General features: G+C 43.7%; 1 protein-coding gene across 1 annotated transcript in view; it reads left to right on the forward strand.

The window, feature by feature from the left end:
* C8H3orf52 (chromosome 8 C3orf52 homolog) overlaps positions 1–27,215 on the forward strand; it is a 100,687-nt gene that overhangs the window by 50,486 nt on the left and 22,986 nt on the right. The window contains exon 3 of the mRNA XM_069204149.1: positions 4,098–4,221. Coding sequence (XP_069060250.1) covers positions 4,098–4,221 — 124 coding nt within the window. The remainder of the gene's footprint in view (positions 1–4,097; positions 4,222–27,215) is intronic.

Here is a 27,215-nt window from a genome sequence, read left to right on the forward strand (position 1 = left end):
CCTCTGGGCTGAAACTACCATCAAAACAATTGCTGAAGGTGGTTTATTAGAAAATATGTTTCTGAAAGGGGAGCCAGCCACAACCATTTCCAGGTTTATACTAGATACACTGGAGCTATATATTCTTTAGTTGATCCGTTCTGCACTGGACTGTTTATTTTGGATCTTTTTCAAACCTTCTAAAATTGTTTGGTGTGTTTGACTCTTACCATTCAAGTTGGGTATTGTTTAATGCACTCACTATCATTACCTTTAGTAAAATGTCTTATTAAACCAGTGTTGTAGTCTTATGTCATCATCTCTAGTTCTTGAATTAGGTCAAAGACAGCAATGCATTAAGCACCCAATCAGGATGTACAAAATATAGAAACACAGTGCAGATGAGGGCAGAGTGAGCTAGAAGACTGTGTGGAGTAATTTGTGATTGTTGTATGGTGTTTCTATTTGTGCACTCCTAAGACAGTATTTATTGTGTTCTCCTCTGTTTTTCTAAAAACATTTTATGGTCCCAAAGTGTTGTCATTTTACACCTTTAGGCAGTGCAAGGCTGGTAAACAACTCTCACTGGATATGCTTTCCTCATAAACTGTGATAGTTATTTTGGACAAACTAACATATCTGACTCTTGTGTGTGTTCACTGTAAAGTGTAGACAAACTGTTCAAGTGACATAAAAAGTGATTACACAGTGTAGGCCACTGTAAGGCTTTCACTGCCCATATGTGAAACTGAAACCTGGAATAGGAAAGGAAAAGCGACAATGCTACACTGTGGCAGTGCCTCAGTGTTGGAGTGTGAAAATAAAAGCATTTGTGGAATTCAAATGGTAGATCTTGTAAGAATTGCGGACTGAACAGCCATTCACTGATGTCAGTCCCAAAATCCCTCACAAATATACCCTGTAAACATTAATACGACCCCTTTCCCAGGTCTGTAGAAAGAGGGAAAAGATAGGCTATGGAAGTAAATAGAAAGATCTAGTCTGGACTCCACAGGAGCTGGAATCTCTTGTTCACAGCTGAAGAGGTATTGCAGCTGTTCATATTGTGTGGTCACATGTGGAACTGCATAAGAACTTAAGGGCATATCAGTGCAAAATATAGCATGCCAAAGGTTTCTATATAGTTAATCAGTTTCCCAACCCAGTATGCATACCAAAGATTCTTGGCTGCCAAGCACAAGGTTGACTGGGATACAGCCCTCAAACTCATAAGAAGCAGAACTGAACACTGCAGCACAAAAGAATAAGAGATGTAACAATGTACAAAAGACGTACTATTTGAGTCCCTGAATCAGTGGCATAACATTAGCCCCCACTGTGTGCGGGGTCCCTGAGCTCCAGGAGGCACCCTCAGCAGCACGCAGTTACGCACTGCCCACCACTGTGCACAGTCCCCTGATCTGAGAGCTCCTAACTGGATTGGGATGGAGGGGCGGTGCCTCCATGTACTTTGCAGGAGGCCCGCCCCGCTCGTTGTCTCCCCTCCTTGACCTGTGTGTCTCCACCTTACTTTATGCTCCTGTCTCCCCAGGCCCCCATCCACTTCTTCTGTATACCCATCATTATTCTGTTGTTCCACTTGAAGCATGTTGCTGGTAACAATTTTGTCTGAATCTTTCTGATCCTGGCATGATGGAGAATGATTCCTTTTAGATCTAACATTAAGTAGTCAACTCTCCGCCCTCCTCCTGTGTGGCATCAGTCAATTAGGACACAATGTTGCTGATTAAGTTAATAGGCATACCAAGGGCTGACAAGTCAGCCTTTCCTTAACTTTAATAAACGCTTGGAATAGGAAGAGCAGTGTTTATCAGAAGTAATCCCACAGGCCCACATAAAGAGGCATCATGCCTTTTGTGATAAGTAAGCTATATGTGAAAGGGTTACAACTCCAAGGAATTCTTTGGAAGGAAGGGGATCCCCAAGAAATCTTTGCATCGCAGCCCATTAGAGACTGAAAGAGATTGTTTCACTGATCCGGAAAGTGTTTGCAGAGGGGTACTTTTAGCAAAACTCTTTTATTCCAAGATAAAACGACCAAGACAGTGATAGAGAATTACTTTATGCCTAGGGAAGGACTGAGGACTGATCAAGCTATCTTTTTTAATCTTGAACACCAAATTCTACTCGGAGGAACAAGCAAGCTTGTTGCTTGTTAAACCTACAAGGAGAAAAAAAGATCAAGAGTTATACTGCTGTCGTTTAGTGCTGGGAAGATTGACTAGAAAGAAGGAAGAGTCCAAAGGAACAGGGTCAGCTGTATCGCTCTCGAGAAATGCAACTCGGTCACTTTCCTCGTACGCTTGGAACACTCCCAGAAAATCTGTAGACAACTTGAGCTCTAGAAATGAAGATAATTGGCCTTTGGTGGTTAGAAAGTTCTTGACTTCTGAAGGATCAAAACAAGATGCTATGGAGCATATTTACAAGACCGCTGCGCTGCCTTAGCTTCATTTTTTTTTTACTTTAAGGAGGCCTTTCTCCTGTGCCGTATTTACAAAGGGGCGCAATGCTTGCATTGGGCCACTTTGTAAACCCTTGCCCCACATTATGTCTGCACCAGGCATAATGTATGCAAGGGGGTGTTCTTGGGCAGGGACGCCCGAAAAAATGGCGCAGTGACAACAACTCACTGCGCCATTTTTTCAGTCATTTTTAACGCCTTAGTGGGCCTTCCTCTGCTTTGTTGCACTAGCGCCAACATTTTTTACGCTAGTGCAGTAAATCGACACAACAGCGTCGAACTTTTGACACTACTGTCCTAACGACCGCCATGGTGCACCGTATTGCAAATAAGGCACAACCATGGTGCTCGTTAGGTGGGGCATGGGCAACGCATGAAAAGTGGCGCATCGGTACTGATGTGCCACTTTCCTTAAATATGCCCCTAAGTCTCTTTGGCTGCTTTTCCCCAGTTCCCCTACTTGAAGCATGCGAGTAGGATGGTCTAAGTTACTGCTAGACTGTAAAAAGAAGGTGTCTATCTTTGTGGAATGCTGGTCGAGTGTTGGATTCCAGCCTTGCCCCACTAAAGGATTTCAACCTCCAAAAATGCTTCAAAGTGTGAAGGTAGAACTGCTCACCAGACAAACCACTCCTCCTTTTCTGGTCCTAGTAACATCATGCCTAAGTACTAGTCCTCCATAGAACATGACCGGGGTTGAATCAGCAGCCTCTCTGCAACCTCGTGCCTCACCAGCCTGCAGAGAGCTTCTGGGACCTGGTAAACAGTGCCCCAGAGGGTAACCTAAAACTGTAGCTTCCAGTTTGTTTCGATGGATGTTTTGTTGCTATGCCTTTAGAAATGTGTACCTCCTTCTCTACCCAACGATTTCTTGCTTATGGAGCCTTTAATCATTAAATATTACCCTTTTTTCATTTGAGGCATGTTTATTTCTTAACTGTTGTTTTTGGTGCTCTTGTAATTTAGTAACCTGATGGAATTCTAAAACATTTACCACTGATCTTATCATTCATCTCAAGAGAGACATTTTGTTTAGTGTAGCATCCACCCACTCCCCACGTTTTATTTGATGTAGTATCTACTCTGCGTTTGGTTTGATGTAGTATCTACCAACTACACAGTATGGCGAGTTTATTGTCACCTTTTGTATATACGTGAGAACAGTCTAATTCTGGCATAGAGGTTGGGATGTGGCTGACAGAATCTCTAATGTCCCACTATGTCCCAAGGTGCTCAGAGGGCAAGAAGACGTATCAGAGCATCATTTTGTGCTTGTCCACGTTAAACTGAAGCTGAAGTCACTGTAGACGTTATTTTTTAAAAGGTACATTTTTCATGTATAGATAGATAGATAGATAGATAGATAGATAGATAGATAGATAGATAGAAAGATAGATAGATAGATTCTGTCTAACAAACGTAATGTGTAATTTGAATTTGAATTGAAGCTGCAAACTATTTATTTCCTGTCGAAATTGATATGATTCATTTCAGAATGGGATCGTGCTAGGTAATATTACTCTCTTAAATATACAAACATTATAGGAATGATCAGTATTTCACACAGTGGTGTTTAAAGAAAATAGAAAGAATTTGAATTGCCAAATGCTAATGTTGTTTTCTTTATTCTTAGAGGCAAGATATACGGAGTTTGTGCAGTAAACCTGTCTATCGGAAATGTACTCTCTGGATGGCCATTGCATCTGGATTTTTAATCCTCGTCTTTGTAACTGTCATCAGTTTGATTATGTATTCAAGTAAGTACTTTGCAAAGCTTCAACACGTATAGTTCTTTGGAGAATATCCTGATACAGCAGTTAAAGGCAGAACTGAAATGAAGGTTCAGCACAGTGCAAAGACCAAATTCCATGTTATCATCATAGTACAATTTACCTATTAAAATCCTCCTGTCTTTCATCGACTGCATCATCTACTTCTTCCTGCTCTCCTGCAAAGTCCAACACATCATGAGTAAATATCGAGAAGGGAAGAGGCAGACGTGGTGGGAGACAGTGACTTGTTTATGACAATGGGTCTGTACCAGGGCTTATTTCTTGGAAGCAATCCTTTCCCTTAAGTGGAGCACTCAAAATGCCAATATTTCACAAGTTTTTGTAAAAGCAATAGGCAAACTGAATAGGGTCACTCTGTGAGGAACAATGCCCAACACACATTTCCTTTCTCCAGTAAACGTTTTCCGTTTAGCACCTAGGTACATTTCACATCGCCTTTCTGTGATTTTCTCCTTTCACAATTTGTTTACTTGAGACTTGCACTGAAGCGCACTACAGTTTTTCTTTCCCTCAGATCTGTGTTCAAATTGACCTGATCTGTGAAATTGTACAGTCTATGTATGCTGATTCACATTTACAAAAGTATCTTTATTTTGTCTAAAGTTATTTCTTGATTTTTAGCCCGGTCTGCATCACATCCTGAAACTATTTGACAACGTCCCTCATGGAGTTAGAAGATAAAAATCAGTACTTTGCTCTCAAAATAAAATTGGAAAACATACTTTTTCTTAAATACATTAAATTAGTGCCTGTTAACTCAAAAATATCGATCAAATCTTCACTCTGTCAGTATTTTGACTTTTAATTCTGAAGCAAACTAACGCACCCCTCTGTGATCACTTATGTCTGCTGTGGCAGAGCCTGTAGGAACAGTCTGCCTCCCCTTGTTTCTTCACTAATATTTCACTAATGTGTGTCCCACTTGGCTTTATTTTGTTTGTTGACAAGTTAAGGATATAGATAACGAAATCTAATATTGTATTTATTACCAGCTGGGTAGCTTCAAATGGCAAGCTATGCGCCTTGGTTGTCACTTTCGTTCTCCCTTGGAATGCCATGCAGCAGTGTCCTAAAGCCCTCAGTTGAGCTGTGGTATCGATAATCTTATTAAAATGCCTACCTCTCAGGCAAATCAATGCCATGGAACGCACAGTAGTGTACTTTCAAGATGTCATGCATCCTGTATGGGTGGTGATAGAACCACAGATGACCAGGTTTCAGCACTTGCTCTGTCACAGAAGATATGCAGTATTTAGAGTGAAGAATATCAACCACAAATCCGGCTCAGTTATTCTTTCATTAGCTTTGGTTTCTTGATTAATCAGTACTCTTTGGGGATTTTGGCATCTCTGGCTTACCTTGTCACAAGGGTCAGGTAAACCACGATCCTGTTGTCTCCTACCAACTTGTCTTTTGCTAAAGCAGTCTCCATTTTGTGAGTGGCAATACTGGCCAGCCTGATTCCCTTTCCACTGTTACGTTTTTTTCAGATCCCATTTGCTAGTCAAATGGCTCAGAACTGAATTAAAGAGGCCCATGTGTACATCTTACTATTGCTTGAACCCCCTTCACATTAAGAAACACTTACAATGTATAGTGATAAGGGAACAAAGAATGTTATGAATGCCATGGTTGAGAAAGGTAGGGGAGCACATTGCGAGTACTGGTGAGTGACTTATAAATTCTACCAACTCTCCCCACTGCAAATTAATGTTACTGGGATTTTTAACAGATACCAAAAAAAACTATCTCCAACAGACTTGTCACCTTTTCTGAACTGTACACTAAGCTGTGCCATAAAACATCAGTAGAACTCAAGCATTTTCTCATCACTGTTGTCTTCCTAACTGAGAATGAGATTTCCAATGGCACCTCTTGAGTGTGGAGATGTTGTGTGTGCAGCAGATGAGAAATAGCTCACCAGCAGCCCACCATCCAGTCCAGGGATTCTCATCCTCCCATCTCTTGGCTGAGGTTGACATTTCTTGGCTTTTGGTCAGCCCTGTTCATCCACTGGTCTGGTCAAGTGTCATTTACATTTTGCTTCCATCTACCCACAGTATTTAGCATGGGGCAGTGAGGCAGCCCACTTTAGCCATTATCTCCTTTCACTGTGAGAGATGCTATTTTGCATGCGTACTTCCACCTACAAGCAGTCTATTTCAGTGCTGGGACTGATATGCCAATCTTTGTGTTTTCATTTATGCTTTTATTTCATGTTTTTTGTATATATTTTTGTAATGTTTCATTTGTTTTTAAATATTCACACTACCTTTTTAAACCGCAGCATTTTTAGTTTTTTTAATTAGATTTACACTTTGAATGCCAGGGAAATAGGTTTGGAAAAAAGTCAGACTTATCAAGGCTAGATTTATGGGCTTTTTAAACTATTTTCCAGTAGTACGTACCTAGTGACATGCATCACGTGGGCTTTTTTTTTAGAAGTTTTCTATGCTTCTGTGCAGATTCCACGCGTGTATTTTATGAACATGTTAATATTTTTAAATGTTTTACAAAGTATGTTACAAATGTTCAAACAAAACAGAGATTGTTTGTGGATATACGACAACAGTACTTTATAAGTTAGCATGAAACAAGAGTTTTCACTTGCATTTCAGACTGCTGGTGATCGTAAGGCATGTACTGTAGTGCTATTAACCCCTTCAATGCCAGGCCTTTTTTGGCTATTTGGGGCAGTTTGTGCTTAGACCGTCATAACTTTTTGTCCACATAAGCTACCCACGCCAAATTTGCGTCCTTTTTTCCCAACATCCTAGGGATATTAGAGGTACCCAGAGTTTGTGGGTTCCCCTGAAGGAGACCAAAAAAATTAGTCAAAATACAGCTAAACTTTTGTTTTAAAAAAAATAAAATGGGAAAAAAGGGCTGCAAGAAAGCTTGTGTTTTTTTCAATGAAAATGGCGTCAACAAAGGGCACCCAGAGCCAATAAAGGAGCTGCACCTTGCAATGGGTTTTCATTCTATACCGGGTATACAGCAATTCATTTGGTGAAATATAAAGAGTGAAAAATAGGTATCAAGAAAACCTTTGTATTTCCAAAATGGGCACAGGATAAGGTAATGAGAAGGAGTGGTTATTTGCACATCTCTGAGTTCTGGGGACCCATACTAGCATGTGAATTACAGAGCATTTCTGAAATAGATGTCTTTTTTACACACTGTCTTCATTTGGAAGTTAAAAATGTAAAGAAGCACAAGGGGCAATAACATTTGTTCGGCTCTTCTGTGTTCCTCGAAGTCTCCCGATAAAAATGGTACCTCACTTGCGTGGTTAGGCCTAATGGCCACAACAGGAAACGCAACATGGACACATCACATTTTCCCAAAGAAAACTGATGTGTTTTTTGGAAAGTGCCTAGCTGTGGATTTTGGTCTCTAGCTCAGCCGGCACCTAGGAAAACCTACCAAACCTGTGCATTTTTTAAAACTAGACACCTAGGGGAATCAAAGATGGAGGGACTTGTGGGTGCTTTCAACCGGTTCTGTTACCCAGAATCCTTTGCAAACCTCAAAATTTGGCCAAAAAACACTTTCTCCTCACATTTCAGTGACAGAAGGTTCTGGAATCTGAGAGGAGCCACAAATTTTCTTCCACCCAGCGTTCCCCGAAGTCTCCCAATAAAAGTGGTACCTCACTTGCGTGGGTAGGCCTAGCACCCGCAACAGGAAATGCCCCAAAACATAACGTGGACACATCACATTCTCCCAAAGAAAACAGAGCTTTTTTTGCAAAGTGCCTAGCTGTGGATTTTGGCCTCTAGCTCAGCCGGCACCTAGGAAAACCTACCAAACCTGTGCATTTTTTAAAACTAGAAACCTAGGGGAATCCAAGATGAGGTGACTTGTGGCGGCTCTCATCCGGTTCTGTTACCCAGAATCCTTTGCAAACCTGAAAATGTGGCCAAAAAAACTTTTTCCTTGACCAAAAAAAACTTTTTCCTTACATTTCGGTGACAGAAAGTTCTGGAATCCGAGAGGAGCCACACATTTCCTTCCACCCAGCGTTCCCCCAAGTCTTCCGATAAAAATGGAACCTCACTTGTGTGGGTAGGCCTAGTGCTCGCGATAGGAAATGCCCCAAAACACAACATGGACACATCACATTTTCCCAAAGAAAACAGCTGTTTTTTGCGAACTACCAAGCTGTGGATTTTGGCCTCTTGCTCAGCAGGCACCGAGGGAAACCTACCAAACTGTGCATTTTTTAAAACTAGATACATTGGGGAATCCAGGATGGGGTGACTTGTGGGGCTCACACCAGATTCTGTCACCCTGAATCCTTTGCAAACCTCAAAACTTGGACCAAAAAACACTTTTTACTCACATTTTGGTGACAGAAAGTTCAGGAATCTGAGAGGAGCTACAAATTTCCTTCCACCCAGCGTTCTCCCAAGTCTCCCAATAAAAATGGTACCTCACTTGTGTGGGTAGGCCTAGTGCCCGTGAAAAGAAATGCCCCAAAACACTATGTGGACACATAAAAATGATCAAATACTAAACTACCTGTTTTTGCGGGAGTGGGAACCTGCGTTTTTGGTCCTCGGCTCAGCAGCCATATAAGGAACCCTACCAAACCCAAACATTTCTGAAAACTAGACACCCCAGGGAATCAAGGGAGGTGTGACGTGCGTAGATCCCCCAATGTTTTCTTACCCAGAATCCTCAGCAAACCTCAAATTTAGCTAAAAAATCTAATTTTTTCCACATTTCTGTGTGGGATCACCTCACCGAGACAGATTTCCTACCACCCAACGTTCCCCTCAGTCTCCCGGTAAAAGTGATACCTCACTCACTTGTGTAGGTGGGCCAAGTGCCAGTGACAGGGAAGAGCCAAAAACATGTCGAAATTGAGGGGGAACCAAAGCGGGTCCAAAAGGGCAGTTTGAAAAAAAAACATTTTTAGGCTGACAAGTGCGGCAGAATTTTCATTGGTATAGATGAGGCAATGCTGAGTGGTAGGAATTTTGTGGATTCCTGCAGATTCCGGAAGGTTCCATCACAAAAACGTGGGGAAAATGTGTGACTTCCAGCAAAGCTGGAGGTTAACAGGGCATTGTGGGTAAGAAAATGGTGCAGGGTGCATGTGAAGCACACCACCCTGAAATCACCCATATGTTTCGTTTTCAGATGAGTCTAGGTCTTGTGGATTTTTCTATATGGCAGTGTCCCAAAGTCCAAAAAGTGCAGCCCCGACCATTCAAAGTGGGACGATTTGGAGAGTTAGCCAACCTCTCATGGCCCAAATGTAAAACCAAAACCCCAAATAATCAAATGTTCTCTTGCTTGCCGTGGGATAAGATGTTTTAGTGTGTGGGGGAGAGCTGAAAGACTGTTACCCCCTTCAGTTGGGGTGGGGGCATAACCAGGCCCATACTGGTTGGTAGCCACCAACCCACTATTTTTTGTTTTTTTAAATTCCTTGGCATCTAGTAGACTTTCTGCCCCGGGTGTGGATCGGGGGTAATTGCGCCATCTGCCCACTGGTGGGCAGAACAACTTTGGCCCCATTTATTTGGGGTGGGGGCATGGCCATACTGAGCTTCCAGCGCAGAGGGGTAGGCTTCTGATGAGCGGGACGTAACCATTACGTCCAGGGCACCCAGCGGGTAAAGTACCACATGATATACTGTAAAAAGTCAGACAATTTTTGTTGCCACAAACCAGCACTGACCGCAGCAAAATGAAATAAGAAAAACTACCACACCCTTGTACTAAATGTACAAATATGGAACCATCTTTACTTAATGTTATGCAACACAGCTCAGCAAGTAAATATGCTGAGCTGTATTGTGTGAACGAGAGAGAGCAGAACAAAGCCATATCCACTAAGATGTGGTGCTGTTCAGCTCTCTCCCTTCGCTGGCCCCCTTTTGGCTGTGATGCCCCAACGCAGACACTCATGCACCACAGAACGTTGTGGTAAGCCCAAGTTTTGTGCTTCTCCCAGTACAAAAACTATGCTTTAAGGTGTTCCCCCCTTTGTGTGAGTGCTGAAGAATGCAGCACACAGGCAAAGAGGGAAAGACTTAGAGAAATGAGAAAATTTCTTGTTGTTATGCCTGCCTCAAGGAGGCACAAGATTTTGGTGCAAATCCATGTCTATAATTCTTTATAGATAGGCATTTGCATCAAAACCCATAGGTGCTTGCATGGGAACGCCCATGCACAACCCACGGAACACCACCTTGAAGTAAAGTAGCACAAGGCAGGGCATTGCACAGCTTTGTGTTCATTTTTATCACAATCCAAAGCATATCATTAATCGTTTTGGATTGTAAACTACATCACTACACTTTTTGTCAGGTTTGCGCTTAAAAAGTCAAGCAAACCTGACAGAAAATGTAAATCTGGACCATGGTACGTAACAAAACTTTGGTTGAAAAGACATTGCTAGCTTCTAATGTATTCCAGCCTCATATTCAGAGAATCTGTCTCTCCCCATATTATTATTTTTCTCTTTCTGTACAAGAGTTGATATTCTGAGATGTGTCACATCCTCCCAGTTGACAACATGTGGATGCAAGGATTTTTGTTGCCCTAAGTGAAATGGACATTTTGAACCAGGATGTGTGTAGTTTTTATTATACAAACAAAGTCACTATTAGGTCATGATTATTGCCTTCCCCATAGCAGCTTTCCCACATTTACAGTCTATCTTAGATTGCACCAGCAAACTCTCAATATTTCTGTGCAAGCGATATTTGTCTTTGGAAATGAGATGGGCTGTTTTCTCCTGAGTTAATCTTAGAATAGTTTTAACCTCGATTTTGAAACTGGATGAATTTTGTCAAACTTTTTTTACGTAACAACTTAAAAGGGGTCGAAACTGATTATCTTAATGTGAACGTAATCAGGCAAACAATTTCATAGGGAGAGGCTTGGCCCTAAGAACCAAAGCACGTGCCGAGCCATCGAACAACCTATCCTGTTACTCGCACAGCAGATGACATAAAAAATATAATTGCTTCAAATGAAACACAAATTGTTCATGATTGTTTACGTTGTGTTTGGTTAAATAGTTCACAGGCAAACTATAATGCCCTTTTGAACATGGCTAACCCTAGGTTGACATAGCTTGTACGGGTTTCCATCTGTTATTGTCGTATAGAGGTGCAAATATATTTGCTCAGGCCCACACAACTTGCCATGTGATGAAAGCTGGGGAAAATATATTTTTTGTTATTCTGTGGTTAATTCAAATTATTAAAGTTCTTCTAAGCTCGAAATTATTTAAAAATGTAACTCATACAACAATGTGTTAAATGATATTTTAAAAGATAAAGCTGGCCATGGCCAATAAAATAAACTACAACGAATACCTTTGTTGAGAGATTAATATGTTCTGGGGGAACGAAAGCTATGCCATTAAAAGTGCAATCAATAGAATCTTTCCTGGGAATACCTATAAAATGCAAAGTGTCTACCTATAATGTGCAAAATGTCTACTTCCAGGGGCCAGGCCAAGCAAATATCAGACCAATGTGAACCTTATAGGCAAGCCCGTGGCACGGTCTTGTAAAGACAATGTTGGCCCCCTCCACAGTCCCTACCCCCTGCTTGTATATAACCCGACAAGGAAGAAAGTTAGGACTCAGTGGGAAGGTCCTGGGTGTTCATTAGTGAAGTCCCTATATGTGCCCTGATTAAAGGAAGAACAATGTCAGTAAAAATAAGTATCAGTAATCCTCCCAACATAAACCTCCCCCAGTACCAAACCCGTCTATCTACCTAAATGTGAATGGGTGTGCGGACCAGATTATCTGCCGGTTCGTGGTGAACAGGTTAACATATAGGGAAGTAGCTGACCCCGGAGAGACCCAGGGTAGAGTGTTCTATAGCAACCACAAATGCACAGGTTAAGCAAGAAACATTCAGAAGCACTCCGTCTATACGGCTGGGTAAATTCGCATGAACAATGACCTTGAGCAAGAGATCCATCAAAGGTCGATTAGCCTGCCCAAGAGTGTTAATACCAGTCATAACACCACTGATATTAAATATCCTCAATGTATCACAAACCTAGCAAACATCTCTGGCATGCGTTAAATACCCCTAGTTTAACTAATACTGTGTGGTGGGTGGATTATAGAGGGATATGATATAGCCAGGTTAGCCATGGATTTATTTTTGTGCTCAACTCCTCCAGAGCCTGGCGAACAGGAAGCAGTTTGGTCTGTTTGTTTAACAATTTAGATATTTTTTTGCACAGCAGCTATGTTGCCCAAATCGCATCAACTGCTACTTCTTGCAAGCACACCTCAACATCAGATTTCCAGGGCTACCTGCAAGTTGTTATGATTAGCCGAGTAAGTGTTATATTGAGTTTGAGGTGGCCTCTATTAGCTTTGCTCTACATGCCAAACATAGAGAATGGAGCAGCAGTTGATAGTTTATTAGATTAAATTCCAATCGGATCTGAGCTTGCGAAGTGGCAACAAGTAATCAACATGCATTACAAAAAGTACAGCACTGTAGTATGTCCAGAAAACCAGCAGGCCTGTTTCTAAAGGCTATCATGCCATATAGCATACGGTGAGTTAATTTGCATCCTATGACTTTACATATCCTGCTGACATTAGGCCAGGAAAGGTTCTTCAACAATCGTGCAAATGCCATACTTAGCAGTTGCCAAAACTTTTAAGAGCTTGCTTGTAAGTGTCAAACCAGCCTCGTTCCTCACACCACACTCCTAGATACTTACAGACGGTCACTCTTTCTATTTGTATTGTGTCAGTGCGCCAGGCTCCCCTTTTCTTCACTGGTCGGCAGAAGGAGAATATCTTGGTTTGGTAGTATTTATCTCAGTCCCTTTTATCAGGCAATATGCTGCAAATTCTTCTTGGGACCTTTGCAGCCCAGCGGCCATCTGGTCTAAGAGTACTGTATTGTCTGCATATTGTAGGATATTTAGGGGTGTCCTGCCAATATTGGAAGGCAGACTCTAGCTGACACAAAGGCCCTCTCCATTTCAGTCAAATAAAGATTACAACACAATGATGCAAATATACAGCTCTGTTTCAAGCCCTTGTTCGCAAAACCTTTCTTTGAGGTTAGACTTTCAGCGTTCGTTTTATCTTAACCGAGGTACTGGCATGCAGGCAGATGATTGCTGTTAGCAGAAAATGCAGAATGTTCAATTTGCTTAATTTAGCCCATAAATCTCCTTAATTGATGCTATTGAATGCTTTGGTGGAATCGAAGAATGCAGTGTGTAGTAATTGCTGCTTTTCGGATAAAGTTTGGATTGGGCTTTCAAAATGTATGCCAGGATCCTCCTGGGATCTGGCGCGCGAATACTGACTACGTATTGATTTAAAAGCATGTTTGACTTCATGGCTAGTTGTAAATTGACCTTCAGCATGCAGTTATACTTGATGAAGTCTTGTGTTTACCACGCGGGAAGGAGACAACTTATGGCGCATTTCACATACAAGTGTCTGTGGTATGACATCTAGGTTGCAGAGTCAATGTTCGGTGCATGGAGCTGCTTATAATGAGAAAAGGACTCCTGAGATCTGTGCATTTGATGCCTAATGTGAATGGATCCAATATTTTTTCTTGTTCTTTCCGGAGTTCCCATAATTTTTTCCTATAGTGAGACCTCATTTTGAATAACTCCTCTTTTAATGTCACATTATTAGTTTGGAGTCTCCTTTTTCTTAATAACCTATTAAAACATCTTTAAGAGAACTCAGCTATATGCGAGGAGCATGACGTTGGCGGCTGGACCAAATGGCTTGTGTTTTGTTGGAGGGTCTGTGATCAACATAATGACCACACCTTCCTAGGTGGCTGACCACTGAATCGTGGGTAGTACACTAGTATTATCAGGAGAGATATATTACTCCTTAACTTGCTTCACCACCTTGGACACACGGACTGTGCCAATGCCAATTGATTTTTCCTATTGGCTTAACTTCCGTTTCTGAGCCAATTATAATGTGATTAGAAGACACTCCATGCTGGTAGTAAAAACAAATTTCTAGAAAGAGTGATCACTCTCCACCGTGGCAACAATCTTGAAATCCACTACTCAATGGAAGTTGGAGATTGGAACCCAGGAGTAGTCATGTGTTGCAGAATGATGATTTGAAAAATCGATGAATGCCGCTGGTCGATCCAACTCAAAATGCCCATTCAACTTGGTAATACTAGGTTTCCTTAAATAACTTACAAGGGCTTCACCCTTTTTCTCCCTCTTCTGGATTATGACAATTGTTTGTAGAAGATTCCAGTACTTGTTGCCCATATGATGCCAGTTAGTGTGTGTTGCTATGAAAAAGAGATTACCTCCAATCCCTCCCTCGCCTTCCTTCTTAACCAAAGAGGCTACTTGCTTCCAGTAGACATCTCCCTTCCTAAATAAAACTTCCCCCTGCTCACTCCTCTTTCTGTACGTAAACAAGCCTACCAGACATTCATTTGTCCCATACTGGGAGGGTGGGAGGGACCTTGAAGGAAGGCGAGGGAGTAGGGCTAGGAGTTATGCCATCACCTGTAAGGAGTGGACGCATTACCTCCTGTCCCTCCATCGCCTTCCTTCTTAACCAATGAGTGCAAAGACCACCACCTACAACACAGGCCCGGCACTTCCGCAGAGCTTCTGAAGTCCTGCCACTGCATGAGTCCCGAATGCCGTGTGCCTGACGTCTGGGACTCCCTACTGTGCTGCAGCACCTTTGGCCCTGCGGTGTGATTGCGACACCACAAAATTGATGCTCCTCATCTTGAACTGCTGGATTCATTGACCCCTCCTTGTCTTAAGGAACCAATGCCTCACCATCTGTGTCACATCACCTCCCCTGCAACCATAAGGAACCAACGCCACACCGCCTCTGTCTAGCAGTAAGAAACTGACGGCCCACCTCCTCGGTAGCAGTAAGGAACCGAGCCACACCGGCTCCAGCGACACCTCACCTCCTCGATACTGTGCAACGTCTTTGTTTCCTCATCTTTTTTCAAAGTACTATACCTGGGATTCATGCGACTCTGTGACCGGCCCCCATTCCCTCGTGAGTGGTGTCGGACTGTTGAGAACAACTCCGTCAAGACGCTGTGATGGCCCCAGGTGTAGCTATTGGTTTTCTAAGCACTTTACGAAGATTTAATCTTTGAAAATCTGTATCTTGACTTGTGTATGTTGGATGTTTGTCATTTTGGTCTTTTTTACCCAGATAAATATTGGCTATTTTTCTAAACTGGTGTGGAATACTTTTGTGGTGTTTTCACTGTGTTACCATGTGTGTACAAATACTTTACACATTGCCTCTGAAATAAGCCTGACTGCTCGAGCCATGCTGCAAAGGGGGTGTGCAGGGGTTATCTTAGCTGTGTGACTACCCTCACTAGAGTGAGAGTCTCTACTTGGACAGGGTGCAAACCACTGCCAGCGAGAGACCCCATTTCCAGTAGATATCCTCTATATTCTTATGGAGGATGCGTAGGTTCAACTTTATTCTGTTGTGGATGTATACAGAGACCTTGCTGTATGCATGGCCACCCTGTGCTGAGGGACAGCAGTGCTAAAGAACACAGTGTGGTCAGCTATTGGAATAGAGGGAATAGAATCTAGAGCCCAGTTTCCATGGAAGCAAATGATGGCAAAGGCCTTGATTTCCTCTGCATTTCAGCTTTAGTACTGAGAGCATTTGGTCCCCTCATATTCCATGAACATAAAGAAATGAGGGAGCTGTTTCAGGCGTTAGTGCTAAAAACCTTTATGGAACACTGCAGGAAGCAAATACCATTGATCGCCAGCTTTGTATTTAATTATGCGTCTCATTCTGGAGCCCTCTCATATGGCCGCTGGAGAGTTAAGGACATGTCTTCAAGAGCTATAATATCCCCACCTTTGGCACCACTTAATATTGTTGCTGAAACACTGTAGACTGGGTGAGCACAACAGTCTTCTTGTGGAGTCTGTTGGGAACAAGAAGACATTTGTTCAAAGATGGATGAATATCTGGAAAGGACCAAGGCAATTATTCTAGTTCCACAGTCTGCCAAAATGTTGTGATTTTCTTCCAGTCACCGGACAAAAGAGTTGTAAAAAATTTAACAACCATGCGTTTGTTCTATTCCTTGTTGTCTCGTGGGCAGAACTCAGCTGTTTTGATGTCGCTGGAGGGTATTGGCTTTAGCCCCAGTAAATTTTTGTATAACTTAATTGTTGTTCTCATTGAGGATGTCTTCTCAACCACAGGATTGAAATTCTGGGTGTAAGATTACATCCTTTTCTATGGCAATAGGTTTAATTGGTTCTCAGGAGGAGCTGGAATTTCAGACAAGGTTTCTGGTAACGCAGTATTTTCTTTTGCCATCCGAAAGCTCAATTATCACGGTATGTCCAAATAAGTGACTTATAAATTATACAAATTACTGATTCAGTAAAGGTATATCTGAGTATAAAGCTGTCTCATAAACTACATAGTTTAGGAAATCTATCTAAGCTGTCTTCCATCTAACAGATGTAAACGTATAATAAGCAGAGCACATGGTTTACATATTAATATTGCTGACCTTCATTGACTCAGCACACAAAGGGCAACTTTCCTATTACTTAACTCATTTAACGCAATGCAGTGCAACAGCCAAAGATGCTGCGCTGCGTTGTGTTAAAGGAAGAGGGCGTGACAGCGCCACTACCTTCCTAAGCGCTGGCACCCAAACAGGCTGTCTTATGCCACACTATAATGGCCCATACCTGCTCATACTCCCCGTTAGAAAGAGGGTTTAAGGTCCTGTCCTGTGTCCAGTGCAAAAACCCCAGCTTGGCCTTGACACAACCTGCCTGTAAAGCATCTTCCTACATATTGAACCAAAAGAAGATTTCTTTTATCCTCTGAATTCCACTCTAGGATCTCCCCTCAGGAACTGCTACAGAAGGTTGTAGGGCACAGAACAAGAACCACTTGTCATTTCCCAATGAATACAGGGAAAGGATCCATTCAAGTCGTGCATTCATTTTTCACTGAAAATACTATGGGAAATTCACCAAGGACGTCCCTCAGCATCACCTAAGATCTGCCTTCCAGTTGTGTGCAGTTATGTAAGGGTAGTAACTCTTTTTAAAATATTTTGAAGCAGATTTCCTCATTTGAAAAGAATCAATTACATAATTTGCTGTAAAGATATATACTGATATTTTTGCCTCACAAGATTCTGATAAATGTTGTTCCTGCTCTTTCTTTCTGTGTGTTGTTATTTCCCCTGCAGTGTTACTCCCGGATATATGTTTTTAAGCACACGATCATAAATAGTCCTGGCCTTATACAAATAGACACACCCACGTTGTCTTCATTCTCTGAAACTTTATACCTTGGAAAGTGCGTAATCTTTGTGCTAAAAAATGAGTCACACAAAAATAATGTTACTTTCTGCCGCTAATGAAAGATATGCCCCGGCATGCAACCAAAAACATTTCTAACACATTATGTTAACTTCTAACTCGGACAAAAGCCACTAAAGCAGCCATCATACTGTCAGACATGCCTGAGCAGAGGAAATGCTGCTTATTCCAGATAATGCCATCCCAAGGAACCAGCTTGAGGAAATTGAAAATGGGTCTTTAAACATATTTTCAAAGATTTCTGTAATCCTGACTTAGTTGATTGTAGTACAAATGACTGGCATACAATGTTAATATATGAAAGTGGAGGCAGGGGCACGGCTTCCATTGGTGCACCTGGTGCAGTTGCACTTTTGCCCAGAGGCCTGAGGGGCCCAATGAACCCTGATTACTACTGTTTTGTATAACTCAAACTCCTTCCAGGTCCTCGTCTTTGCCCATCTCGCCACTCTAGCGATAAATGAGCGGCCGATCTTCTACACCTTGAACCTTAGCGAAATAAAGAAGTGCACATTTTTGTACACACTGTTTTAATTGGTAGAACTGTACCTTGACACATACACCAGAAATTGCACAACGCAGGATACATTAATCACCAGTCATTGTTGCTGAATAAAAACACCCATAGAGAAAAAAACAACCCTTACATTTTCATACATTTGTTCAATATTTACATGATGGATGTTTCATTGCAGTTACCTCCCCCATGCGCCATTTGAACCATCATGGTCGGAAATAGAGTCTGGAACAATCTGAAGCCCACTAGCCCAGCGTCCTAATGCTATCTGGGGGAAGCCCAACCTTGTAAGCTGTGATGGCTGCCCCTATCCTGAAAGAGTGCACTGAGTAACATTTGCCCGGGTTCTCTGACAATTCCAAACAAGACTTCATAACCTTCCCAGTGTGGTATCTGGTGAGGGGGGAATGGTCTGCATGCACTAAAAGATAACCCCCCATCAGGGGCATGCCACCAGGTAAGCTGTGACCAATGCAACAGGGTAGTAGGTTTTGATGCCCAGGAGCTGCAGCACTTTGGACTTTCTGAGCCCCAGCTGATCAATATTAGACCTTTGGAGCATTATTTTTAAGGCACCCCCTTGCACACTAAGATCCTGTAGGTATAGTGTGCCCTTTATTTCATCTATCTTTGAATTGGCTACCAATACACTAACTCAGAAGGCTCCAAAAATGCCAACCTGAATGATGCTGCAAAGAGGGTGGCCTCATCGGCGGAGAATGTGGCCTTGTGAACACAATCTATCAACCCCTGGAGAATGAGGAACTCGATGGGCAACCTGTCATCTGCTGCCCTCTCCTCTCCTCTGGCCCAGCTTTTACGCACCATTCTTAAGGGGAAAGCCCTGGTGGGGCCCCGGTTGCCTCTCAGTTTTGGATGGTGGCAAACAGCTTCTAGGTGCCCCGTGACCCATGAATGGCTCCTTTTCTGGTCTGTAGCGCATAAAACAAAGTTCTGCCCCTTGCTTTCAAAAGTTGATGCCCCACCGCCCTAGGCCCCAGTCACCTTGCTCTCAAAAGTTGATGCCCCACAGCCCTAGGACCGAGTCACCCTGCACAATGTGGAAGCATAGTTCTTGTACTGCCTCCTTGTACCAGAGGCGAGAAACAGCTCACTTAGTTTCATGAGGTGTTGGTCAACTGCAGTAGGTGTCAAAGCTGTGGAGAGAATGGGGTCATCTCTGCTCTCGCAGCCAAGCCTCCTGGAAACAGAACCACTGAAAATAAGAGAGCGCGTCAACTGCCATGTTCTTTTCCCATTCAATGTGTTGCGCATGAAATTCTACATTGTTGCACAGGCAAGCCCTCACAAGCTCCCTCAACACGCTGAGTACCAATGGCCAGCTGGCAGATTGAGAATTAATGGCCTGCACCACCGCCATTGTCACACCAGAACAAAACCCCTTTGGCAGACAGTGTCTCTGGCCACAAATTAAATGCAGCAACTGTAGGAAACAGTTCCAGGACAATGATATTGGCAAAGAACTTCCTCTTGCGCCAATAATTAGGACATTTTTGTTCACACTACTCACTTCTTAGTATAGCGTCAGAACCTTCCTTGCCAGAAGCATCAGTGAAAAGGCACAGTCCAGGGCTGCCAGGCCAAGGTGGTTTTGTCCCTTTGAAATCTGTCAATAACTCATCCCACGTCCTGAGGTCCTCCTTGAATCCCTTGCTCAATCTGACTAGGTGATGTTTGTATGTCACCTTGGCTGTTGCCCAGGCCAGTCTCCTAGCATAGCATCCCTACCTGCCGGGATGACCCTTGCCGCAAAATTCAATCTTCCCAATAAGCTCTGAATAGTGCCCGTGGTTTGCCTTGTCTCTGGCCAGTATTGCTTGGATGTCCTGAAGCAGGGGATTCTCCTTCTCTACTGGGAGTCTGGAGATGCCGTCCAAAGTGTTTAATTCTATGCCCAGAAATGTCAGGCCCTGTGCACGACCCTCAGGCTTCCATGGCACTAAAGGGACCCTAGCTGGTCTGTCAGGGCCTGAAACATTTGTAGTGTGGCTACACAGTCCTGTGTCCTCATCTCCCCAATGAAGCAAAGTTCATCCAAGTAGTGGGTGACCTTGCCCTCCCCCTGTGGCCGCAGGAGTGCCCATTTCAGGAAGGAGCTGAAAGCCTCAAAGTAGGCAGAAGACACTGAGCAGCCCATTGGCATGCTCTTATCATAGTAAAGCTGGCCTGCCCACTTGAAACCCAAAAGATGGTGGCTGCCTTGATGCACAGGCAGCAGTCAGAAGGCAGTCTGTATGTCCACCTTTGCCAGCCATTTCCCTCTACCCACTCTCTTTACCATGCCCACTGCCTCATCAAAAGAGTTGCATGTGACAGAACACAGCCCACTGTTCAGCCAGTCGTTCACTGAATTGCCCTTGGGGTATGACAGGTGATGGATTAGCCTGAATTTTCCTGCTTTCTTCTTAGGAACCGGAAACAACAAAATTCTCCAGCGGTGGGCAGGAAGAGGCTAGCTACCTCCCCAATGCTACTTCTTTCTTGATCTTCTCCTGGGCAGACTTCGAGTTCTTGGCATGCCTACTTACCAAGGGGCCAGCGTAAGATATCTTGAAACCTTCAGTAAAACAGTTTCCTAACAATTCCCTGTCCCTGGGGTTGGGGCAACTGCTGAGCAGGTGCAGGAGTCTGTGGAGAATAATTGGCAAAGGGCCCTTTTTATTGTTTCATGTGGTGGTAGTGGAGGTGCTGCTGTCTGTGGTGGCCAGATGGGGGAGTGTGTGCTTGTGTGGCCAGGCACGTCATCGGTTGTTTAACTGTTGTTTTTTTGCTTAGGTGGGGATGATGATTTTTGGGTTCCCCAGCTGGAGGCAGCTGAGTGGGGAGCACTGCACTTAGAACAACTGTGCGCAATTGACATGCTTTTCTTCATGAGCAGGAGCCAGCGCTGAAAAGTCTACATGTCCCTTGAGGTGGCCTTCTGATCACCTCTCTCTGCCCACCCAGTGCAAACCCAGAAAGTGCTGCTTGAAGGAGTCTTTGCCTGGCTAGCTCTGTGAACTAAAGTTTGTTTGACCAATTGCATTCCTATTATAGGGGTCCTTCTGGGGTGGTTTGAATTTGCCCATGGATTCCATCCAGAGCTGTACCTCCTTCTGATCCAAACCCAGCTCGGGGCACATGATTATCTTGTCCTGAACTCTCTGTCATACAGAAAACAACTAATGCCCCCCTGTCCAGATGGCCTCGTTTTGGATTGTACGTGAGTACATAGATAAAGCCTGACCCTGTTCTGGATATTTTTCCTTCACAACTGCTAACAGGGTGGAAAACGCCTCCAGACAATTTTCCATGGTCTTCTCTGGCCAAGTCTGATATCTCCCCTTCTTGTCCTCTTCCTTAACACCCATGCACCTAGTGTCCATACCGTTTTTGCCTGGCATCAAAAGCATAAGGACGTCTATGAATTCGCACCACCATATCCCTTCCTTAGCGGCAAACGGTACTTGCCAGGCCAAAGAGTGGCACCCTGATACCAAGGGGACGATTGCGATCAGGGGGAGCATGACTCTCGCTGAGGATATTTCATTGCCTGCCTGGTTCAGGGTGACGGGGAACCCCATGCCAACAGTGCCTGTCTTTCGCAAGTCAGTGCTCCCTACCTCCAATCCTTAAGTGATGGATGCCTCCACCCCATAGAGAGGGTTAGTAGTGCCTTGAGGCGCGGAGAGCTGGGGAGCCAGTGAATTGACTGCTACATTTTCCAAAACCTTTTCTATAGGAGGCCCGCCCTCCCCAGTAATGATTGGTGCCCCTTGCTGTTGCTGTGTACGGGTGGCATACCAAGGATTTGAAGTCCACCATGACATTAATCATTGTGTCCATCAGCTTAGCTATTCTGTCCAAGCTTTCCAGGGTTGATGAGGCCGCACTGTTTAGAGTCTGGTGGTGTTGCCACCATTGCCGGTGCTGCCCTGCACTGTTCTGCTGGTGGCGTGTCGGTGGTGGGAGGCCTGTGGGCACTCTTAATCTTTGATGGCCCTGGGTCTGCTTCAACAGACTGATGCCCCCTAGGTCTATCTTGCTCATCAGTGGACTCCTCAGGCTCCCGAGCATTCATGATTCCCATTGCCCAATCCAGACCTTTTCCACAGTCCATGTCCATGAACACTGACCAGGTCGCATCCTGTGACTTGCCGGGGTGGGAGTCATTCAGTGTTGTCATTTGGGAGAAAAGGGGGGGGGGCATGCCCAGGCTACCCATGTCCTTGTTCCTATAACGCTCGCCTCAGACTGTTGGTTCCTGGAGGGGGGAAGAAATGGGTGTGAAATCAAACTTGCCACTGTCATGACCCTCATGTGCGCACTCGTTACGCAGCATTGCCTCGTAGCCCCCAGAAACGTACCGAGTATTGGAAACGAGGTTCCGTTTGCTTGTTGTTGCCAGAGCTCGGCCTGAGGTGTTTGCCTGGCCGTATATTTTATGCTCACTTCTCCAAAGCGTGACCGCATCACTCACTCCCAATGCGATACTGCGCAAAAGGTTTCTGCCACGCCGCCATGTGAAAGATTCACAGTAGCATATATCTGCACAACCTTGGAACCAATTGGGATAAAGATGCAAGGTTAACAACAAAATTAATCTGAGCATCCATCACACTACCAGACCTTAGATCTAACCTGCAAGTTACAGGTTCCCCGCTGGCACCCACTGATCCCGCCTGACCTGGCAGTGCCAGCATCCAGTAATTTGACTCCTATTCTCGTGACAGACCCTCCGAATTCTATTCCTCACCCCTGGGAGCTTTGAGGCTGTGCAGCCCTTAAAGGGTCTCTACTTTGTTCGCCATGCTACCTTGGAAAATTAATGGAACAATTAAATGTAATGAATACACATGCCTCACCGAAAATTCCGCCTTTGCCAAGGGTCCATCTGCCTTCTCGTTGCACGCAGGACACTGTGCATAACCACACAGTGAGGCAGGATGTGGCAGGGGGTTAAAGACCGCATGGCCCGTTTAGGCTAGAGAGCGCCTTGCCTTAAATATTGCTGGACTCCTCCCCCGGGGGAAGCTGTGAACTCTTGTTTGCCGCAATCCCCTTGCATCGATTATAGCCCGATGGTTATACATGCACAAAAATATAGTATCAATACCCATGGTCAATTTACTTACGCTCCTTCCCACTCATACAGGGCCCAAAGATAAGAGATTGCATTTTGGTGTAAATGACCTATTAACCCACCTTTATACTAACCGATCTCAGTCCAAAGGGTAATTAGATTCATTATCAGATTAGATTCAGTCCGTCCCCTCTAGTTGAAAAAATATAGGTATGCCGCGAATTTAACTGAAGAATAGAAGAATCTCAGCTATAGGACACATCCTCCCGCCATATGAAACATTGAGTTAACCTCAGAATCAATCTCATTGCACAAAAGATATTGTAAGAGTATTCGGTGGATTCGAACCCCTGTGCTTGGGGAGCCTGTGCTACCAAAGGTACAAGACCTTGCACCTGAGCAGTCGGTCTTTGACTGAAACGTCCCCTGGAACTGAAAGTAGCTTTCTATTAAACGATTAAAATTAGACCCAATCTTCTGTGTTTAGTGTAATGTTTATGAAGGTAAAACAGTGAAGCAGTGCCACCTAGTGGCTTAAATACTTTATGGCCCCATTACAGTACAAAAATTAGGTTTAAAGTGACACTGATAAAATTCAACCCGATGAAGCAATTAGAATGTTTCTTGTCCCCCACAGAAAACCGAGTCCTGTACACGATTAAAATTTAGAGGCAGCATGGTAATAACCTCCACAGCGTAAGGAAATTCAGAGCAATCGTCTACTCTGGACACCTGGATCCATCCTTTCAGTTGCAGTAAATATATATATATATCCTTTGCTCGACGCGCTAAATCAAATTTGGCTCCAGGACCAGACCCATCGATTTTCTGGAGTACTACGGCGACCGGCAACGTGTGCTCACAACTTGAGCCACAACTCTGGGCTGAATGGTGCGAGAAAATTTGCCTGCCGACAGCCTCCCATTCGTGCATCTGTCCTCCCCACCGCCCCCCTGTGGCAGTGCACCAGTTAAGTCAGGTGTGGGGGTGAAGGGGGTAAAATTGGGCAAAGTCCATGCAGATATGCTGCTGTACTCATCTGTATTTTGTACTTGCCTTATTGAAAACCATCTGCCTCGACGCATGCAGTGCGCTCGCGGTCATAGGCCCCATGTGTTTCTGTACAGGTGCGGTGATAAAAACATGCTTACGAGCTGGAACTGACTAACCATCCTCGAAAGCCGCCAGAGCCCCAGTTGTGCTGTAGTCGACAACTTTGACGCTCAAAACTCTTCCCCCAAACTCCCAGCCTTGGAGTATGGCACTGCATATTTGCGCCCCGTTCAACCTGGAGGCCGAGGCAACTGGCCGGAAGAGCACCGCCTAGAGACAGGGGGCAAAGACCCCTAAATCAGCCAGACGTGGGGCTCCCCCCGCGGAGTGGGGGGTGGGTCCCGACGAGTGGACTGCAAGATGAGTGTGCCTGAAAGCAGCACTAAGGGGGCTACCCTCTTAGGAAGGCGCACTGCATGCGCCGCGAACAGCCGCATTTTGAAGAAAATAATTGGAAAAGCATATAATCAAAACACGTAAATGTACATTATTTCAATTATTGTGAAGCAGAGCTTTGTTCAAAAGAGCGGACTTTTTACTTTATAATAATGCATTCTATGGTGACAGTCCATCTTTTTATAAATAAAGAGCACAGATCGAAAGCACACAGTAGATGGAAGTTACACAGGACGGGTGAGCAGTTGGGAAGAATACTTTATCTCCCATAACACTGACATACTGTAATTTCATACATTGAGTGTCACGTAATTGTACTCCAGAAATGAATTACAGTGCATATGCAAAACTGCATGTGAACTGTAGAAGCAACATTCTGGGAGGACAGGGCTCGGAACCCAAAACATCCGTGGCAAATATATTCCAACCAGCCCATCACCCTTCCTCCCATCTCACTCTTTCCGTTGATACATTTTCTGTCTCTCTTCTCACCCTCCCTCTCTTCTTCCTGCTCGTCTCTCCTCCACTTTATTCCCCCTTGAATTATCAAATTGTACATTATTCTGGGCCACGGTCAACTCGCCTTTTCTAAGGGATGAAAAAACACCACAATTGACTTCTAATGTTTCTAGCGAGGGTTGGATTGCACATTTCTCCAGCATTTTTGACTCTGATAAAGTCAATGATCCTAGTTCCAATAAGTGACCTACTCTGCCTTTGGATATATCCGTTAGTGAGGTCAAATATGGTATACGGGCTAGCAAAGGAGGGAAAGCTCAGGGCCCGGACGGGGTACCTATAGACGTTTATAAAGCTGCGCCAGATGTCTGGGGCCCCCTTTTAACCATTGTTTTTAATGTTGCCGTGTGTGCCGAGGCCCCTGTAACTTGGGGTGAATCAATCATTGTGCCAATTCATAAAAAGGGAAGTAGATCTGACGCTAAGAATTACCGCCCGATCTCTCTCCTTGACTCTTCAGTCAAGGTTATGAGTAGAGTGATGTTAGTAAGATTAGAGGAATGGGCTGAGCAGGATAGCATACTGGCTGATAGCCAGTATGGTTTTAGGAAGGGACGAGGTACGCTCGATCAGTGCATCAATCTTGATCTACTGATCGGGAAGTATACTGAAGCGAAACCCGGTTCCCTGTATCTTTGTTTTGCTGACCTGAGCAGCGCATTCGATATGGTAGATCATTCCATTTTATGGCCAACTCTGTTAAATTTAGGAGCCCCAGAAGGCATAATATTTTTCCTCGCTAGGTTATACGAGAAATTGAAAACCAACGTACGTTTTGGAACCAGAGGAGAATGTACTCCAAAAATCTGTGTTACACGAGGAATTAGACAGGGTTGCGTTTTGGCACCTCTTTTATTTATTTTATTCATTAATGGAATTGATGATATTTTTAAAAAGGTTAATGCTGATGCTCCTCAGATCAACGGTGTTCCGGTGCCGGTGTTACTATATGCCGACGACGCTGTTTTACTCTCTCGAACACCTGTTGGATTACAACGACTAATGGATAGTTTTTCCTCCTTCATTAAAGATAGAAAACTAGTAATTAATAAGGGAAAAACGCATACCATGACCTGCGGAGCTAAAGCCAAAACGTTAAATGCCTTTTTTATAGACGGCGAAAAGGTGCAACAGGTGGATACATTTTGTTACCTAGGTATTACCTTCTCTAACGACAGGAAATGGAACAATTAATTTAATAACATTCGGAATAAAATGGCAAAAAATGCTTATGGTATCTATAGATTTGCTGCAAAAGTTGGGGATCGTCGAACCAGGGATATGCTCAAGATTTACCAAGCTAGATGTGTGACTATTGCTCTGTATGGGGCAGGAGTATGGGGTTATAGCTATACCTACAACTTACAGTTGGAGGAAAATATGTTTTTAAAAAAGCTCCTGTTTTTGCCCATCTCTGCCTCAACTGAATTAAGTCACCGCGAATTAGCCATTAATTGTTTAACTGATCTGATATCACTTAGACCATTGATGATCTGGCGGTCTTTCTGGCTTGGGGATGAGAAGCTACTTAACAGAACTATTGTTGAGGATTGCTTACGTTTGGATAAATATCGAGATATTCCCTGGGTTAAATATGTTGTTGTCTGTTTTTCAGACATTTTTAATCTGAATATTTTAAATAATCCTAGTGCAGCAACCACGATCTCCAAATCAGAAATGAAAAGTATATTTCTAACTTATGCAGAAAGGAAACGAGCAACCATAGCCGGATCTTTGTCCTCCGTCATTTTTTATAATAGATACAATCTAATGGAGGGTTTTCCATCTTACCTAACTATGGTGACTAGGAATTCACATAAATTTGTGCTAACCAGACTAAGATTTGGGATGGCACATTGTTTAGTAGCCCATCCAAACATTAAGAAACACCCGAATGGGCCATGTAGGTGCGATAATGTATCTACACAGAGCACTGTGCACCTTCTGCTGTTCTGTAAACTGTATACATGTTTTCGTATAGTATTTTTGAAACATCTGTTTGTTAAATACGGAACACGTAC

The sequence above is a fragment of the Pleurodeles waltl genome, chromosome 8 (genome assembly GCF_031143425.1).
Source record: "Pleurodeles waltl isolate 20211129_DDA chromosome 8, aPleWal1.hap1.20221129, whole genome shotgun sequence".
Taxonomy (NCBI): Eukaryota; Metazoa; Chordata; class Amphibia; order Caudata; family Salamandridae; genus Pleurodeles; species Pleurodeles waltl.